Source organism: Gopherus evgoodei, chromosome 1 (genome assembly GCF_007399415.2).
Source record: "Gopherus evgoodei ecotype Sinaloan lineage chromosome 1, rGopEvg1_v1.p, whole genome shotgun sequence".
In the NCBI taxonomy this organism is placed as follows: Eukaryota; Metazoa; Chordata; order Testudines; family Testudinidae; genus Gopherus; species Gopherus evgoodei.
The window spans coordinates 319806713-319827391 of NC_044322.1; the positions used below are offsets into that span (position 1 = coordinate 319806713).

Genomic DNA, 20679 nt, shown 5'->3' on the forward strand with positions numbered 1-20679 from the left:
CTTCCCAACAGGACATTTCTGTTCTATTCCTTCAGGTGTCAGCACTCACCCTCCCCAGAGGTTTTGCTTTATGGCTTTAATGCAAGTAATGGGGTTTGGCCTGTTTCAGGGATCTGGAGTTAGCATGGCTCCTCCACAGGGATTTCTGTTACACAGTTCTTCCCCTCTTCTCCCTCCCAAAATTAAAAGAGTACATCAGAGAAAACAAAGGCCATGGTTTCGCAGCTCTTTTAGCTTTCTGAAAATCTCTCCCTTTTGTGAGGGAAAGGATCTTCTTAAATCCCTTCCTAGCATCCCTTGCCAAGCTCTGAACTACAAATCCATGAGTGCTGAGGGAAGGGGGAGATCCAGAACCCTCTCCATTTGGAGCTCTGATCTCTTGTTGTGAATGAGGCAGCAGTCAGACTTCCTCACAAACTCCAAAAGACCTTGTCTGCCACCTCAGTGACTGTTGAGTTCTCAGGCCACTGCCTACTTACAGAAACACTGAAATGAGTCCAGCCCCCTGCCTTCACTAGCAGGGCCAAGTACTGATTATGCCCTAGATCTCTAAGTGGCCCCCTCAAGGATTGAACTCACAACTCTGAGGTTAGCAAGCTAATACTCAAACCACTGAGCTATCCCTCCCCCCTAATGGGAAGGTGCTGGCCCTGGAGATTATCTTTATTAGCCTTAAGAGGCTGGTACATCCCATTACAGTGATATTTTCTAATTTAATCTCGACTTTGAACCTGCTGCTTCAAAATAGACTGAATATGATAATGTGAATCTTGTTGTATGAGAAAGTGTGTTGAGTGGACACCAGTAGGGATGGTTTTGGTTAAAAATAAGATTTCCTCTGAACCACAACCCAAATCTGGAAATTAACGGAAATCAACATTATTTTTAAGATTCTAAAATAATTATATGAGCTTTTTTTCACTTGGGGACCACCTGGCAGCTGGGAGTTCAGCAGTTTTGAAAATCAGCCACCTATGTAGGTGTCCACATATTGTCTCAGCAGCCTAACTTCAAGTCCCTAGTTTTGAAAATCTTGGTCACGGTAATTTCATTCACTTCTGGAAAGATGCAGCGTGCGTGTGTGTGTGTGTGTGTAAGTGTGTTTAAGTGTGCACTGACAGTATTAAGTATGCATTGCTTGTCTGTAGGTACCAGTCAGCCTTAAGGATTTAAAGTGGCTTAAATTCTTAGAGAGGTGCATAGTTGTCAAATGTGTGTGATTAGCTGTTTTAAACCATTAGACTGCCGTAAATAGTCAAGGTGATATTAAAGGTTATGTCATCTGAAGGCTTTGAAGTGGCACCGTGCCATATCCCAGAGTATTTAATGCTATGAAAAGGTTGGGAGGGGTATTTTCTTTGATCTCTGACATTAGACGTGTTTGTGTGAGTGTTTCTGCTAGGATACCCTCAGCACTGGTGTGACACACTTTTGCTGATAGAACTGAGCTGCATTTGTTAGCCTTTGAATTCCCCTTTTCTTACAGCTAAAGGCTCAATACATTGAAGCGTTGAGCACTCTCAGCTGCCACTGAAGTGTTCAGTATCTTGTACCATCAAGGGGAGCAAACAGAGTTGTAGTTATTGATAAAGCCAGTATGATCCCTATCAGCTTAAGAACGTAGCCTTAACTGCTGCTTGCAAGTGTAGCCACTGCCTGCGTCTCCCATACGGTTATGGGCTGAGGCAGGAACGTGTGAGTGAAATTCTTTGGCCATGTTTTTCAGGATGTCAGATTAAATGGCCATAACTAGATGGTCATAATTAGGTCAGACTAGATGGTCAAAACTACATTTGATTTCACTGAGGTCAGAATTTCACCCTATGAATCTATGAATTCCAAGTACAGTGATTGCCATAAAAAACACAGCATTTTCCAGCATCTACTGCAAAGTGGTATCTGCAGGGGCGGCTCTAGACATTTCGCCGCCCCAAGCATGGTGGCATGCTGCGGGGGGTGCTCTGCCGGTCGCCGGTCTCGCGGCTCCGCTGGACCTCCCACAGGTGTGCCTGCGGAGGGTCCACTGGTCCCGCGGTCTGCCAGTCCTGCGGCTTTGGTGGACCTCCCGCAGGCATGCCTGCAGAGAGTCCACTGGTCCCGTGCCTGTGGGAGGTCCACCGGAGCCGCCTGCCGCCTTCCCGATGACTGGCAGAGCGCCCCCGCGGCATGCCGCCCCAAGCACGCGCTTGGCGTGCTGGGGCCTGGAGCCACCCCTGGGTATCTGTGATACCTAATTCCTATTTTAAGTACAGGAAAATACTGTGATATAGCAGATGGTAAATGCTGATTTTAATGTTAAGATCACAGATTTCTAGTAATATAAAAAATTGTAAGATACTACTTATCACTTAACTGCAGCTTCCTAAAATAGTGCAGATTCTACTTTCCAACACTCAGAAAAGTAAAAAGTTTACTGAATGCTATATAAGTCCACCATTAGTGTCTTTAATGTTAGATATGCTGAAAATTGTTTTATCCAGGTGGCTACAACAAGTGATTGCCCTTTATGCACATGTTGAAAATGTATGTTTGTCCAAAAGAAGATTGTATTTCTAAAGAGTTTTCTTGGTAGCACCTACTATCAAGTTGGATGGACAGATATAAGTATATGACTCCTTATATGCTCAGCAGATTTATATATATTTATATATAAATCTGCTGAGCATATAAGGAGTCATATAAAACCTATATAGCACAAAGAACTATATCTGCTTCTTTATCACAAAAAGATGCATAATGGATAGACCCCATGGCTTCCACCATGGTGGTTCTGTTACGATTATCCCCAGTCTCCTGGAGCTTGTGCGCATCTTCATTCTTACGCTCCTCTCTGTCCATTTTCTTAAACTTCCGCAAATGGGGGTTGTGAAGATCATTTATTTGTGCTATTCCATGTCTCTAGAACTTCCTAGCCTTTTGTGAGCCAGTACATTATTTCCTCTCTTTTAAATTTGACTTTAAAATCTTCCTCTCTTCTCTATCATTTAACTGACTTTCTCTAGAAAGTATTTGTTGTGCTGTGGATAAAGCAAAGTCTAATTTTGGGAGGAAGGGATATTGAGGATAGTGATAAATGAGCAACAAAGAGTCCTGTAGTACCTTATAAACTAACAGATGGTCTGGAGCATGAGCTTTTGTGGGTGAATGCCCACTTCGTCAGATGCAACGATGATAAATGACTCTGCTTTCACGCTTTGTAATTTTACTAATCATTGGTGGAAAAAAGACTTTATGGTTATAAGTTATTTTCTGTTATTCTATTTGTCACTCTTGTCCGAAGCTGCGATTACAAAAATATTAAACATACAGCTGATACAATTTGGCTTCCACTGGTTTTATGCAAGATACCCCTTTAAAACTTCTTTTTATTCTTTAAAGTGTGAATTTTTTGCACTGACCCACCAGACAGTGTCTAGACTATGGCATTGCTGTAATTATATTTTTAAAAGGACACGGATCAAACTCTGAAAAGTTTGAACAGCCCTTTTAATCCTCCAGGTTAGCTAAGACAGGACATAATGGCTGAAAGTTCAAAGTTAGTTCTAGAGAGGTCTCAAATCCAATGACTTTATTCCTCTGTTGTATAGTTTGAGATTGTAATTGTTAACCTTGAGCCACACACACAATACAATACAATACCCCTATACATAAATATAATGTTACATGATTGGACTTGGCAATAGACAGGAAATGGAGAAATGAAGCTGAAATTCCATATTTAATCCATCCCATAATCTCTCTCCTAAGTATTGGGGTCTTTAAAGTGGTGGTTTCTCAGTACCAGTAGGGCAGGGCAGTTAACAGGTGACAGAAGACAGAATGCTACCATTTCAGATACCATTGCTCGTAACAGCATTACTAGGAGCTGGGATGGATGGAATTTCAGGTTTTCTTTGAATTTAACTGCAATTTTTTTCAGTTTAAGCTAAACCCTTAAAATTATTTTAGCATTCATGAATATGCTTAATTGAACACAGTGCTCTAAATGTATTTTTGTTTGTTGTTTTATTGGGAGCATATACATATAAACCACAAATAATAATGGCATATAGTGCATTATAAAATACATATGCATGTACATCGATAGTGCAAATAGAGGCTTATGAGAATAAATGTGTCAACACCAAGTTATATACAAGATCATTTATCCACTTCCATGTTCCCCTGAGTCCCAAGGACTAGATGTAGGACATATACTGTAACTTAAAACTGATTTCTGCATGAATAATGTATCATTGCTAATTGATGTATGGGAATAATATCATCACAGGGAGAAAATTGGGCACAAAATCTATGGTTGCATTCCTCGAGAACATTAAAAAATTATATCTAAATGTAGAAAAATTGATGAGTGAAATATTCTGAGGGAAGGCTGTCCGCCTTCCATAACCACCCTTGTAAGATAAAACTTGTTCTTTATTCAATAAATCAATGGGATTTCCCTGCACAGAAAAGCATTTTTGTATGAATCAACACCCTAGCACATCCATCACAGAAATCATTGAACCTGCACCCTGCAATATGGCTTGGGGTGAGATCGGAAATGTGACTCGAAGGAATAATGAGAAGACATGCAGTAATTTAAAATTTGTTTCCAGAATTTGTCTGTCAGTTTATAGTCCTAAAGTACTAATTTCATATTTAAGATATTTTAAAATAAGTATTAATTATCTGGTAGTGCTAAAATTTACATATATTTATAGTAAAGTTAATGAACATCCTAACAAAAACCTATTTCACTTTCTGTACGTGCACATATGTTTGTGCCCAAACATCCAAATCAAATATAACATGGACTAATTACATTATCCAATCTTAATTTTATCACTAGAAGATGCTTTTGACTAGTTTAAATTCAAAAGAAAATCCCAAATTAGCTACAGTTACTACATTATGTATATATTTATACCATAAAATGGCCCATCTTAACATTTTACTTTAGAATGATGCTTTTACAGATATATTGGGCCAGTTCCTCTGCTGGTATAAACAGGTCTAGCTAAGTGGAGCTGGGCCCATTTACACCATCTGAGGATCCAACCCATTCTGTTGTGCTAAGGAACTGAGGGTTTTACATTGAAATTGTTAACTTGCGCTGACCAGTGTTTAATAAGCTGCATTGACTTTAATAAGAGCTTTTTGGTTGCTAAAGATACATAAGGGGAAGAATCCTTATTAAAGCTTGATGCATGTTTTACTGGAGTCTACTCAGTAGCTTGGTACAAGAGGTAATAGTACTTCTGTTTTTTCCTCTAAGGTGAGGTGGTGCAGTGGTTGCCAGTAAAGAAGAAGCATTTATCTTGTCATAGCTTGAATCTTTTAAAAGGGAGCTTAGGGAAGAGAGTTGAAAAATAGTAAACTGGATAATTTGATAAACAAAGATCTGTGATATCACTGAAAATAAATCTATTGATTTAGGGCTAGACCTGTGTCTGCTAGTCACAGCCCAGAATAAGCATGTGAGCAACATGGAGCCATACTGGCCAGGGGCAGGGGAGTGTTCTGCCTCTGTGACTATGCTGTACAGAGGGAACTTGGCCAATATTACATTCTTTTATGGTCTTCAGCGCACTGCCCCTTGGGAGCTGCTCCCACCCTGTAGTTGGTGTGGGGGAGGAGGGAACAGGACCTCCTTATTGCCCCTCAAAGTGATACAGAATTTGGCCTTTAGTGAGCAAGACTGATTTTAGGGGTGGGTGAACAGGGGGATTGTTCTGGATATCAACTTCTGGGGAGGTGCCACACTGCTGTGCCGCTTGGCCTTTTCTTTTTCTGTCTTCTCTGGTGATTGGTTGTCTGTTTGTTTATATTGCTTGGCTGCTGAGAGGGTGGAGGAGTGGGGTGCCGAAAATGTTTTCCACCCTGGCTGGCGAAACACCTAGGGCTGGCCCTGCTAGTGAGCATCTAGCAGTATTGTGTTTCAACCTATAGTAAGTTTTGTATTCCATGCTGTTGATTAAAGGCACACTTTAATTGCTAACCTATCTTTATAATGTTTCCATCAAGGTGGTTTTACTTTCTGGCATTCATTCTATGACTGAAAAAAATTTAAAATAAAAAAGCAATAACTTGGAACTTAGTGTGAGACTCACACAACAGGTGAACACATTATTTAGCAAAACATGTTTTCTGGTTTGTTCGCAGTGAATTTTGGGGTAAGCTGAGTGGCTAATTGTAGAGGTTTTTATTTTTGTAGCTGCTGCATAAATTGATTTCATGGTAACTGTTCTGCACTTCTTCACCTAAGCCCTTTCCTTGGTGGAATCTGTGTTAACACTGTCAATTTGTAGGTCTAGCAGTCCAGACAGCGCCCTTTCCTGTGTTGCTGTATGATGCAAGGTTTTCTCACTGAGACAAAACCTAATTAAAAAAAAATCAGTGGTTGATGTCAGCAAGAAGTAAAGTGAACCACAACAAGGAGAATGTCACTGGACATAATACATCTATAATTGGCTGCAGCTTTTCGTTTTGTTCCCTAACAAAGAGACAGCTAGTCTAATAACCATTATTCAGTCTCGGGGAACTGGGGTGATCACTCTTAATTCTTCAGAAGGTCATGTTTGTAACATGCTCTGTGTGAGCTATACATCATTATTTACTTAGGGCCAAATTCTACATCCTTACTCCAGTTGAGTATCACCATGTAAGAGCCACCATGCCTTAACAACCATGTATAAGAAGCAGTGAGAGATAAAAAGGCATCTTTTAAAAAGTGGAAGTCAAATCCTAGTGAGGTAAATAGAAAGGAGCATAAACACTGCCTAATTAAGTGTAAAAATGTATTAAGAAAAGCCAAAAAGGAGTTTGAAGAACAGCTAGCCAAAAACTCAAAAAGTAATAGCAAAATGTTTTTTAAGTACATCAGAAGCAGGAAGCCTGCTAAACAACCAGGGGGAGCCCAGGACAATCGAGATACAAAAGGAGCACTTAAAGACAATAAAGTAATTGTGGAGAAACTAAATGAATTCTTTGCTTCAGTCTTCATGGCTGAGGATGTTAGGGAGATTCCCAAACCTGAGCCGTCCTTTGTAGGTGACAAATCTGAGGAATTGTCACAGATTGAAATGTTACTAGAGGAGGTTTGGAATTAATTGATAAACTTAATGGTAACAAGTCACCGGGACCAGATGGCATTCACCCAAGAGTTCTGAAAGAACTCATATGTGAAATTGCGGAACTATTAACTAGGTTTGTAACCTGTCCTTTAAATTACCTTCTGTATCCAATGATTGGAAGATAGCTAATGAAACTCCAATATTTAAAAAGGGGTCTAGAAGTGATCCTGGCAATTATAGACCAGTAAGTCTAACATCAGTACCGGGCAAATTAGTTGAAACAATAGTAAAGAATAAAATTGTCAGACACATAGAAGAACATAAATTGTTGGGCAAAAGTCAACGTGGTTTCTGTAAAGGGAAATCATGTCTTACTAATTTATTAGAATTCTTTGAAGGGCTCAACAAACATTTGGACAAGGGGAATCCAGTGGACATAGTGTATTTAGATTTCCAGAAAGCTTTTGACAAGATCCCTCAACAAAGGCTCTTATGTAAATTAAGTTGTCATGGGATAAGAGGGAAGATTCTTTCATGGATTGAGAACTGGTTAAAAGACAGGGAACAAAGAGTAGGAATAAATAGTAAATTTTCAGAATGGAGAGGAGTAACTGGTGGTGTTTCCCAAGGGTCAGTCATAGAACCAATCGTTTTCAACTTATTCATAAATAATCTGGAGAAAGGGGTAAACAGTGAGGTGGCAAAGTTTGCAGATGATACTAAACTGATCAAGATAGTTAAGACCAAAGCAGACTGTGAAGAACTTCAAAAATATCTCACAAAACTAAGTGATTGGGCAACAAAATGGCAAATGAAATTTAATGCGGATAAATGTAAAGTAATGCACATTGGAAAAAATAACCCCAACTATACATAAAATATGTTGGGGGTTAATTTAGCTACAACTAATTTGGAAAGATATCTTGGAGTCATCGTGGATAGTTCTCTGAAGATGTCCACAGAGGGTGCAACAGCAGTCAAAAAAGCAAACAGGATGTTAGGAATAATTTTAAAAGGGATGGAGAATATCTTATTGCCCTTATATAAATCCATGGTATGCCCACATCTTGAATACTGCGTACAGATGTGGTCTCCTCATCTCAAAAAAGATGTACTGACATTAGAAAAGGTTCAGAGAAGGGCAACTAAAATGATTAGGGGTTTGGAATGGGCCCCTTTGAGGAGATATTAAAGAGGCTAGAACTTTTCAGCTTGGAAAAGAGATATGATAGAGATATAAAAAATCATGAATGATGTGGAGAAAGTGAATATGGAAGTTATTTACTTGTTCCCATAATATAAGAACTAGGGCCACCAAATGAAATTAATGGGCAGCAGATTTAAAACAAATAAAAGGAAGTTCTTCTTCACACAGCGCAGAGTCAACCTGTAGAACTCCTTGCCTGAGGAGGTTGTGAAGGCTAGGACTATAACAGGGTTTAAAAGAGAACTGGATAAATTCATGGAGGTTAAGTCCATTAATGGCTATTAGCCAGGATGGGTAAGGAATGGTGTCCCTAGCCTCTGTTTGTCAGAGGGTGGAGATGGATGGCAGGGGAGAGATGATTTGATCATTGCCTGTTTGGTTCACTCCCTCTGGAACACCTGGCATTGGTCACTGTCGGTAGACAGGATACTGGGCTGGATGGACCTTTGGTCTGACCCAGTATGGCCTTTCTTATGTTCTGTGAAATATTCAGTTTTAAGTTAGGGAGACAGCTTCTTGCCTTCGCATTTTACTGGTTATATTTTCTTTGTGGCAGACAGGAAAAACGTAAAAGGTTTCTGATTCAGGTAGCTGAGGAGAATTGTAACTGCACGTTACATCACTCAGGTTTTTAGGCTGTAGCCGTGCCTTTATTGACTGTAGCCACTTCCTTGTAGCGCCTTACAGGGCAGGAATTATAAATTAGAACTCCTTTCACAATTGACTACATACTGACTGTTACTTCAGTCCTCACTCTACCTCTTCTGAAGTGAGTTTCCTTATCTCTGGAGTGTGCTGTAATATTAATTCCCCACTAACAGCCACTTAAACCAATCCAGGCTGTTTTAAGTAAAGCGAAATCTATTAAAAATAACAAGAAAATCACAATAAATAAACTTTCGTGGAGCATGAACACAACTAGACTAAACACTGCAGAAAGCCGCCTTAGGACCACATGCGTAAAGGCTCCAGGTCTGGACTCTCAGTGCCCTCACTCTTTTGTATAATGGTAGGATTGATCTGTTTTTCATCACAATGCTGCTTCATTCTATACCCATGTCCATCATTGCTAGGACAAGGTTAGATAAAGTTATTGTTCCTATTCTGCACAAATTAAAGTCTCGCTCAGAATAATGATATTTTCAAATTACTGTGCACTTTTCAAACTTAAACTTTTAAAAGTTATTAGTATCAAAATAAGCGTCATACGCTCTGAATTTAACAACTGCAACTACATCCTTCTGAGGTTTACCCACAATCACTATACAGTGTCAGTCTTTATTATATATTTTAAATAGTGAAAAATGGAATCCCTTTTTGTATTAAAATTTCCACCTGTGTTGGAATCTGTTATAATATTAATTTATACAATTTTAGAAGTGTCTTTCTTTCTAATGTGCTGTAGCTATCAGGTGTAATAATGAAAAATAATGTGCAGTTCTAACCTTTCCATCAATTTTATAAAAGATATTTTAAAAGCACCCACTGTAAATATTACTTTTGAAAAATCCCAATACTGAATTTTATTATATACATTTTACACTGTCTGTAACTGGTAGAAGCAGTTAAAAATCACAAAGAGGATAAGAAACAAGTCCGGTAGAATCTAATCTGAATCCTTAACTGAAAACTCTGATTATCTGAAATTGCACCTGAAATTATTTGTTTCTGATGAGCGTCAGTTGTATTGAGAACTCTTTTGTACATCAAGACCCCCACTTATCCAGATAAACCAAGGCCTCTTGCTCAATTTGGCAAAATGTAGTCAGTAATCAAACAAGAAGGAGATTCATGCAATCTGCCCAGTTTTGTTCTTGTTTTCCTCAGGATCGACTCCTGATGTTGAAACTGTAGGAGTTTTACTACCATAGCTCAGAGTTTATTACCCTGTATGGATTACCCCTCATAAATCCAATGAGCTCATTAAATACGTGTATCTGTGATTGTGACTCTAACCAAAAGTTCGTATGATCACAGTTGTACAAATATCAACAAACAAAACACTGCCTTCTTCATCTTCTGTATAATCCTCCAACCACAGCAAGGACAGTGCAGTGCAGGGGGGCAGAACAATGCCAATTTACCACTTCACTCTCACTTAATCCTAGGGTGACCAGATAGCAAGTGTGAAAAATCGGGACAGGGGGTGGGGAGCTAATAGGAGCCTATATTTAAAAAAAGCCCCAAATATCGGGACTATCCCAATAAAATCATGACATTTGGTCACCCTACTTAATCCTCAAATACAGTTTAGGTAGTTTATGCTTGGCACTCTGCACAGGGGTGAGTTTCATCCTGTGAGCTTGGCACTTCTGTTTGTCTATTAGCAGCCTCTTCCTGAATGGAGTTAATTCCCTGTTCCAGACTTTTTCATACTCTTCCACCATTTTGTTTATAGACTGGTATATTTTTGCTTGTATGCCAATTTGGGAGATTATAATTAGTTGGCTTTTTCCAGTTTCTTTAATTATATCTTCAAAGGAGGATTAATTTATTTCCTCAGATTTTTCAGACATAGTTTATAGTTTTTACTGTGTTTTCCCATTTTAAGTTTGAGCTTGTGGGCTGACTTCACATCATCTCATTAGTATTTCTCTTCTTAGGCCCCTATGGAGAAAAGTGTTAACATTCATCTGCAAATTTCTGATGTTTGTTTATAATTAACTTAGTTTGGTTTACCAACAAGTGTATAATTGGCATCAGTGCCCTAGTACCTTGTATCAAACGTTTAATCTATTACAAATTACTAGTACAGTACCTTCTTGTAGAACTCCCGAGACTCTCTCCATCAATTGGAGTTTGAGCCTTGGCTCCAGATAAACTTCACTCAGAGTAGGACTAGAGGACATGGGGCTGCAAAGGCAGGGGCGACTCTAGGTATTTTGCTACCCCAAGTGCGGCAGGCAGGCTGCCTTTGGCGGCTTGCCTGCAGGAGGTCCCCGGTCCTGCGGATTTGGCGGCACGCCTGTGGGAGGTCCGCCGAAGCCGCGGGATCAGCGGACCCTCCGCAGGCATGCCATCAAAGGCAACCTGCCTGCCGCCCTGGCGTCGACTGGCAGAGCACCACCTATGGCTTGCCGCCCTTGTGCAAAGATGAGTGGACATCATCTTTACATCCCTCAGCCCTGGAGCTGGCAATGGGCCAGTTCAGTTCTGGTACACATTTGAGCATCTTCAGAGATGCTCTAACTTACACTTGGCTTCCATCACCACCCCCCAAGAAACCCTTTCAGCAGATGGGGATCAATAGAACTCAAGGATGCACCCAGGGCCGGCTCCAGGCACCAGCAAAGGACACAGGTGCCTGGGGTGGCCAATAGAAAGGGGCGGCAGTGTGTCCGTTGTTGGGGCGGCATGTCTGGGTTTTCGGTGGCAATTCAGCAGCGAGTTCTTCACTCCCTCTCTTTCACTTTGGTGGCACTTCAGCAGCAGCTCAATCGGGGTTTTTTGTTTTGCTTTTATTCTTCGTCGCTTGGGGCAGCAAAAAAGCTGGAACCGGCCCTGGATGCACCTATCACACCCTTTACTTTGGGGAACAAGGGAGCTAAAAAGGGCTGGCAATAATTTAGCTACCCTAGCTTTAGGCCGGTTAGAGAGCCTACCATGCTGGAGCTTTGCACCAGCACAAAACAACCACAGTGAGGGCCCAGATCCCTTAATACTACAATTTTTAGAGTACCACTTTAACTTTAAAAAAATGACACTTCTTTAATTGGTTCATTTTCTAACTGAGCCATAAAACAGAGAAATTAATTTGCACTGAAGTTCCTAAGAGATGTAGAATCATATGGCAAGCAGAATAAAGGATGTTAGTTATTTATCAAGTTCAGTTGGCTGGCAGACAGTTGGTACTACACACAGCAGAATTTGGCCAGCATTCTGACAATCTCTGATCTTCCTAAAGGACCAATTCATCAAATCAGTCCACTTCAGTCACATCTTAGCACCCACTAAAATAATGTCTGAGCCTCTTTCCTAAACAAAGTATCATTCAGTTTGTTATAAGATATGGAGTTTTAAGCCATGGTAGTATTAAATTAGTATTAAATTAGTATTAAGGCCTTATCTAATTTCTACTTTGGGTCAAGCATTTTTTAAGCTGGTTTGGCCGAAAACATGTTTAACTTCCATTGTTAGTACTATGCATAATTCTGTTGAAATATATATATATATATATATATACACACACACACACACACACTTATTAATAACAATAATAATAATAAACAACTATGAAGTGTAGTAGAGGTGTAGGTCTTTCTCATTTTATTATACTTTGATTTTTTTCTATATATTTTCTTTGTTTTCCCCCATATCCATCGGGGGGAGTTAATACTAAAATATACAATCTACTGAGCTAAAGCCGCTTGTTTAATTTAATCTTCCTCTACAATAGAATAATACTCCCTCACTTTTTAAAAAGGCAACAAGTCATCGAAAGGGAGTTGTCTATTCAGATAACTCTCTTCTTGGACTAATTAAACCATATGCGAGGCATGTTGTCTCCAAGGTTCTTGATCTAAATGGGAATCTTTCCAATGGCATTAGAGGAAACTGTATGAGGCCCAAGAGCAGTGGGGTTGAATGATTTTAATTAGACATTTCAGTAAATTTTGAATGAAAATCCGCATTCCATATAACTATCTAACCCCTTTTTTTATTACTGTTTTTAGTTAATGAAGGAGTTTCCTCTGCTAAGCATGTTCAACATTCATGAAAACCTGCTAGAAGCTCTGTTGGAGTTACAAGCATATGCAGATGTTCAGGCAGTTTTAGCAAAATATGATGGTAAGTCCAATTATATGTATGTATACATATTGTACACACACACACGCAAACCTATGTGAAATGAACACTGATATGTTTGCAAAGTAAAACGTTCAAAAGTTAAGAAATGCCAGAATTTAGGTTGTTTGTGCACCTTTAATTGGGATCCCTTGTGTATATGATTTATGATACATGATCACATACTGTATTTTCCGTGTCATTCAGTGCACAGGTGGAACAGTGCTCTCTTAAATGAGCAGTTCTTCAATATTTTGTTTTCTCCTGTTTGTTCAATGTGTCATCTCAGGCCTTATTTACTGCAGACTATTCAAAGCTCACTTTGAAAACAGAATTAATAATTTCCCCATATATTTCCTTGTTGTTCATTACTACAGTATCTGAGTGCTTCACAAGCCTGAAGTAATTTATCTTTCCATCACTTCTGTGAGGTGGGGTAGTGGCATAATCCCCATTTTACAGACACCACGCTGAGGCACAGAGGGATTAAGGTAATTAAATTTCCACTAATTTTGGGTACCCAATTTGAAACATCTAGAATGTGATTTTTCATAGCATACCATGTTACATAACACGTTCTATGTTCAAAGCACACCTCCGACTGTCTTCAGTTGCAGCTGTGAGTGCTCAGCACTTCAGCAAATCAAACTCCAGCATGTCAAGTCAGGCACTCAGAAAATGAGGAGCACAGTTAGTGAGTACGTGTGAAAAGTTTGGTTTAAGTGACTTGCACAGCACCACATAGTGGCAGAGGCAGGGATAGAATCCAGTTTTCCAGGGCAGCATTCAACTGCCTTAAAAGTGAGACAGTTCATCCTCATCATGAAGTCCCCTGCCTCATTCACTGCATGTCTTTCAATTAAAGAAAGGATGGTCCAGTGGTTGGGACGTTAGCCTAGGACTTGGGGCAGACAGGTTCAATTTCCTGCTCCACCACAGGTTTCCTTTGTGATCTTGGTAAGTCATTTCATCAATCTGTGTCTCAGTTCCCCAGTGGAGATAAATGCACTTCTCTACCTCATCAGGACATTGTGAGGGTAAATACATTAAAGATTTTCAGGCATTCAGATCCTACAGTGGTGGGAGCCATATAGTAATAATACTACACACCTTCCAACATCTGCACCAAATGAAGCAGGGATCCCACAGACAACAGTCTCCTGTACTACACAATGCTGAGTCATTTCCAGAGCAGGTCCAGTCTGTGCACTGAATGGAAAAAATAGTACGTGATCATGTAATTAAAGACTGTGTCATAATGGATGTGCCCCAGGGGGCCAAATTCTGGCACCTCCTGAGTGCCTCTGAGTTCTTGACTTTGCAGCCTTAGCGATATTTTGTATGTAATTTCTCAAGTTTGTTTTTTCAGTTTTCTTTTTTATAAAAATTTCATCTTATGACCTCATATTGAAACTCACCTGGGTCAGCCTGGTTGGAACCTTAGACTACCACATAGATCCACTACACAGTCTTCTGTGTGGACAGCACTAGAGGGTGATGAGACACACTTTGTCAGTGGGTTTCACAGATATCTGCTAACAGCAAAAGAATGGTGAGACTCAGGAGTCCTGGGTTCCATTCCAGTCTTTGCAGGGGAGTGTTTTGTAGTGGGTACAGAGCCTTTTACTTGTTCTCCCCAAACGTGCCCCCTTCTGCTCCATCCCATTTGATGTATCTCTGTTCCAGTCCTGTCTCTTCCTCAGCCCTGACTGACTCCTCATCCCACTCCCATTCTTCTTGCCTACACAGCCTCAGTCTTCACTCCTCAGATTTCTCATTCCAATTCCAGTCTCCTTGCCAGTCAGTCCCAGCCCCTCCTCCCAGCTCCTCATTTGATACGTTTCTCCCCTTCCCAATCCCCATTAACCCCCAGCCCTAGTCTCCCTGCACAGGCCCTCACTATCCCCTCCCTCCTTCCCTGGCTCCTTATCTCATTCTCTCCCCTTCCAGACCCTTTGTCCCTGTCTCTTTGCCCAGCCACTCTCAGTTCCTCCCGCCCCCACATCCCATTGTCAGATCTGCTTCCCCACACACTCTTTTTCCTAGTCTCAGTCGCCCTAGTTTAATATCAGAGGGGTAGCCATGTTAGTCTGGATCTGTAAAAGCAGCAAAGAATCCTGTGGCACCTTATAGACTAACAGACGTTTTGGAGCATGAGCTTTCGTGGGTGAATCCCCACTTCGCTGGATGACATGTATCCAACGAAGTGGGGATTCACCCATGAAAGCTCATGCTCCAAAACCTAGTTTAATAGCCCTCAATCTCCTTGTCCAATCTCAATGTTTTCCCCTGCAGCCAGCTGGCTCCCAGTCCCCGACCATTTCTCTCAACAGCTCCCAGTCCTCCCACCCACAGCTCCCAGTCCCAGCCTCCCTCCTCACCCCCGCTGTCCGGCTCCAAGTCCCAGCCTTTCTAACCTCCCAATCCCCTTCTTCTTGCCCAGCCAATCCCATTTTCTCCCCTCCACAGTTTTCAGGCACATCAGAGTTCTTATCACAATCTATTCCTTTCTTTCTTCCCTGGTCTGGCTTTTGTCCCCTCTGCATTCAGATCAGATGGCTTCCTCTGCCATGCTACTTGGGCAGGGGGACCATTGAGAGCATAAGAGGAGCAAGCTCCCTGCTCCCAGTTCCAGTGCCCAGACTCACACAGTTTTTCATGTAGCAGCTGTGGAGGAGATGCAGCATGCTCAGGCATTCTGCTGTCTGGTCATATGTAGGCGCTATGAGGGGATGGAGCATACTCAGTTGCTCTGTGGAGATGTAGCATGTGCAGTCTGGTTAGCTCTAGGAGCTGTGAGAGGCTCAGATATGCTCACTCAGGATGGAACATCTGAAGAGTTTAGCTGCTGTGATTGAAGAAGATGCTACTGAGCATGTGCGAACAGAGAGTTTTCAAAGGATTATAACTTTGGCAAATTTTCATAGGGGCCACAAAATCACATCCCTGACACAAAGGTAGGCTAAAAGAATTATATGTTATCAGTAAATGTCAATTTCATTGTACACACACAAAGTGACAAAAAAATATTCTGTCAATAATAATCCAGATGGACAGATGGGCAAAGTAAGAAAAATACTGCTTGAGAACTTACTAGAGTTTGATTTAAGGGTATTTACTTTGCATATTTTGACATGTGATGTTGACAATTTGCAGGTTTAACTGTTATGAAGCTTTAACTCTTGAATCTCAATATCTCTGTATCTAAATAATATTGTCTGATCCTCGCACCCCCATGCCCAATGTCCCACAATTGTGGAAATGTAAATGGATAAAAATCATAAAAAATGCTCAAAACCCAAAATGATGCACAACTGTGAAAATTTAAATAAACTCAAATTGAAAAAATGCTTAAAAAATAAAATTGATATTCTCTGTCCAAATCATAAAAAAAAAATTGAATTCTGCCAGGCCTACACAAAAGCCCCCCTCCTGCCAAATGTCCCTGCTCTATAGCATGGGGACACTAAAGCTATTCAAGCAAAGGCTGCCTGAGGCAGACAACCAACTTGTAAAAATTTCAGCCCAGACACTTAACTTCTGGGCAAAGTTGTAAGCCACTACAAATAGGCTCTTATCATGGGATGGTGTCCGGCAACCATAATAAATAGGCGGCGCTACTAGCCCTGACTATAATATGTGTGTTTTCAATGCTTAATCACCATCTTGCAGTTGAATCACCGTAAGCAGTGCTCAAAATGTACCCACCACTCTTTGAATGTCACACCAGTGCAAATCTAGCAGTACTCTCCCTGGGAGAAGTTTTTATTGGGTATAATTTGGCTGGGAGCAGCGCAGTAGAAAAGAAACATCTACCAAAATGATGACCTTTTTACTCAAAGGTCTTTCTTTTGCTTTCCCCCACTTTCAGAAATTCCTATCACTTAGACATAGGCTCCATTACCATGGTATCTCAGCACCTTATACTCCAGGTGTTGGCAACCTTTCAGAAGTGGTGTGCCGAGTCTTCATTTATTCACTCTGATTTAAGGTTTTGTGTGCCGGTAGTACATTTTAGCATTTTTAGAAGGTCTCTTTCTATAAGTCTATAATATATAACTAAACTATTGTTTTATGTAAAGTAAATAAGGTTTCTAAAATGTTTAAGTTGTTTCATTTAAAATTTAATTAAAATGCAGAGCCCCCCGGACCGGTGGCCAGGACCCGGGCAGTGGGAGTGCCACTGAAAATCAGCTCGCGTGCCGCCTTCTGCACGCTTGCCATAGGTTGCCTACACTTGTTATACTCTTGAATGCATATGAGTAACCTTGTAACCTTGTGGATTTTAAAGCACTTAGAAGAGTTGAGCTTGAAACTGACAGCTGTTCTAACCCTGGCAATCTGCTATAATTTATCCTCACAACACCCCTCTGAGGTAGGGAAGTCCTATTATTCCCATTACTATACTCGGGACTGTGGCAGAATAGGGAATTAAACCAGATCTCCCAAATCTCAGGACTAGCATTCTAACCACTGAGACAGCCTTTCTCTCTGTTCAGTCATACTAAGGGTCCGATCCTGGGCAGTGCTGAGCACTTCCTGAGTGGCAGTGTTTACCTTCAACTCTCCCTGAAGCCAGTAGGATTTGAGGGTGCCATCATCTTCTAGAAAATACTTGGAACATTCCAAAATTAGGCTGTACGTTTAAAAGAAAAGTATATGTGGATGGTAAAGCCTATAGGGAAATTTGATGCGGACCCTTTCCCCTGTCTGTGTGGACCCACACATTATACATTTTGCTGTATATAAAGGCATATGTGTATATTTAACACACGCACACAAGACTCAGCAAACAAGTTTAACCAGCATAATTCTTAGAATTCATGAGTCTCTAAAGACCCCTTTTAGAGGAGTCTCAGCTCATTTTAGAACTCATCAGCTTTATGTGTCGTAAGATTTATTGGAACATAAAACAATGAACTCATTTATACTTCCCTATCTGCAGTTTCTATTGGTCCCATTCCACTGTCTTTATTCAGCTAGGACCAAACCTGATTTATTGTATTTTGATAACACATGAACAAATTATTTCCGAGAGCAGTCTCTCCCTCACCGCTGGCTAAAAACTTGGATCGCATTCTTTAAAATATCAGTCTTTGCGAGGAGACATACTACTTTACTAACGACCATGTGTTGAATTTGTTATATTATATACCTGGCAACAGAGATGATGTCCATACTCATTATTCACGGAAATGTGCCTCATAGTGGCAAGATATGCACTGTTGCTGAGCTAACATCATTATGGTTTCAGAGTTCAGTGTCTGTCAATAGAGTGCAGATGACCTAAACACTATTGAATCCTAAAAGGATTTTTGGCTCTGGCTCGACACACATCTTTGTTATTTACAACAAAAATACTTATGGCTGCTGAAGGGACTAGTCTTCTGAAAGAATAAGCAGCTAGGATTCTAGTAAATGAACCTCTATGCCCCTCTTTCCTTACTTTTAAACTGGTTGTTTTCCAAGGGAGCAGTCCTGTTTTATGGTGCTGAGAGCAAATGATTTATTAACCTCAGTGGGCTGCCAGTTTCTTTTCTAGGTTGCCGGTGGCTGGTAACCTGGGCAGTGTGTGAACACAGAGATCTTTCAGACAGTTGAAAGTTAGACTTCAAAGGGTGGATACTCTTTTACTTAGTTATGTAAATGTTCTCTTTTCTCTCTCTCTTCTCTCTTTCTTTTTTTCTTTTTTTTTTTTTTGGTCCAGGGACAATTCTTTTTCCAGTTAAGGATTACTGAAAATGTGAGCTTTCTGGTTTCCAGAGGAACATATTCATAAAATAACTGTCTCATTCTCCTTTCACTTACACAGTAGTTATATACGAGTAACGCCACTGAAGTTGATGGAGCGATATTGGTGTAAGATGAGAATTAGTGACAGGAGAATTCAGCCATCGTACTGATAGAAAAACATACTTCTAAATATTTATGACCTCATTCTGATCTAACCTATACCAGTTTTCCTCTGGATAATTATTTAATTCAATGGAGTTGCTCCAAATTACACTGCTGTGAAATCAAAATCAAGGCTTTAGAATAAATGTATATAGAATTTGAGGTTTTTCTTATAGAAAATGTGCATGAAGCATGATTGTGATTATGTTCTTGTTTGAGCCTACCCCTGTAATCCTGACACTGTGTTACTTGAGTGAAACTCCATTGAAGTCACTGAACGCAAGGACTGCAGGTTTTGGCTTTTTATGTTAATGAATCCAAATACTCCTTAAATAATAATAACTGTTTAGGGATGCTTTTTTTCTGTTCCTATATAATTTCTCTCATCCTTACAGCCACGAAAGCAGCTCTGTGAACTGAGTAAATTCCACCAATGTTGAACTTGAAGGCAATTCCAACAGTAAGAATTTTTGGTACACCTCTACCTCGAGTAACGCTGTCCTTGGGAGCCAAAATCTTACCACTTTATAGGTGACAAACCGCATTATATCGAACTTAGTTTGATGCGCTGGATTGTGCGCAGCCCCACTCCCCCAGAGCGCTGCTTTACTGCGTTATATCTAAATTCCTGTATATCAGGTCGCATTATATGGGGATAGAGGTGTATCAGTAAAACGGTTACCAGAAAAGCCCCCAGCACAAAACCCCCAATGACACTGACTCTGTTCCTCAAGGACACAGTTTCACTGTATTCCCTATTTCTTTTCCACAGCTTCACTTTATTAGCTCCTCTCAGTTCTCAACATTAAGAGCAATCATCATATCAAGTTTTTCTGTTTGCTAGAAGATAACCTGACCTGGCTTTCTCAGTATGGTTGCCCCAATGCAAAATGGTTTTTATTATTCCTAATTCTCTGTTGGAGTGAAAACATAACATGAACAACAGAGAAAGAAACTGTATTCTAATGTTGCTTCCTTTTGTTTCCTTTGAAAGAGGGAAGGTGGTTATTTATTAACATTCTTATTGTCAAGGTCGAAACCAAGCCTGCTGCACCCTTCTGCCAGTGATATATGTTAGAGAAGATCTCCACAGTGGGAGATCTTCTTGGACTCTATCAATCTTATTTAAGAACTGATTTCATCTCTTCATTTCAATATTGCTTCTCACTCAACTACATTTGCAACAGCTGTGCCTGTCCATTCATATTATCTGGTCCAGTTTTGCCTTTGATTCCTGTAGCCTATTCCTGTTTGTCCTCTATCTGCAAAGAAGATGTAGGACAAAATCACAGGGAAATGGACAAAGACCTAAACTAGCTGTGCAGAGCTTCTTCATTATCCTCATCTAGGGAGGAGTGGTTCATTTCCTCAAGAAATTATTAAATCATACAAATCAAAGGAGTTGAATTGCTTGATCAAAGTATTTATCAGTTTCTGAAACTGAAACATGAGCTTTATAGGAAATGTTTATAATCAGCAAGTCAACCTCAGAAAAGTTTGTTCAAACAAACAATGCAAATACTATAGTTCCACTGTAACTGTTCTCTGTTTTCATTCTCTCATAGTTATAGTAAAAAAATTCTCCTTTTGTGCTGAAATTCATACTATACCTTATCATAGGGCCAGGGTCTGTCCTTTAGAGTTTTGTTCAACTGTAGGCTATTTACACAAGTGTGGCAGGAAGCCTGCACTGCCTGAGTATTAAACAGACTAACAGAAAAACAGGACTACTGCATG

At 40.3% G+C, this 20679-nt stretch overlaps 1 protein-coding gene across 1 annotated transcript in view; it reads left to right on the forward strand.

Annotated features, from left to right (window-relative positions):
* ST7 (suppression of tumorigenicity 7) overlaps positions 1-20679 on the forward strand; it is a 241074-nt gene that overhangs the window by 172399 nt on the left and 47996 nt on the right. Inside the window, 1 exon segment of the mRNA XM_030549069.1 lies at positions 12936-13050. Coding sequence (XP_030404929.1) covers positions 12936-13050 — 115 coding nt within the window.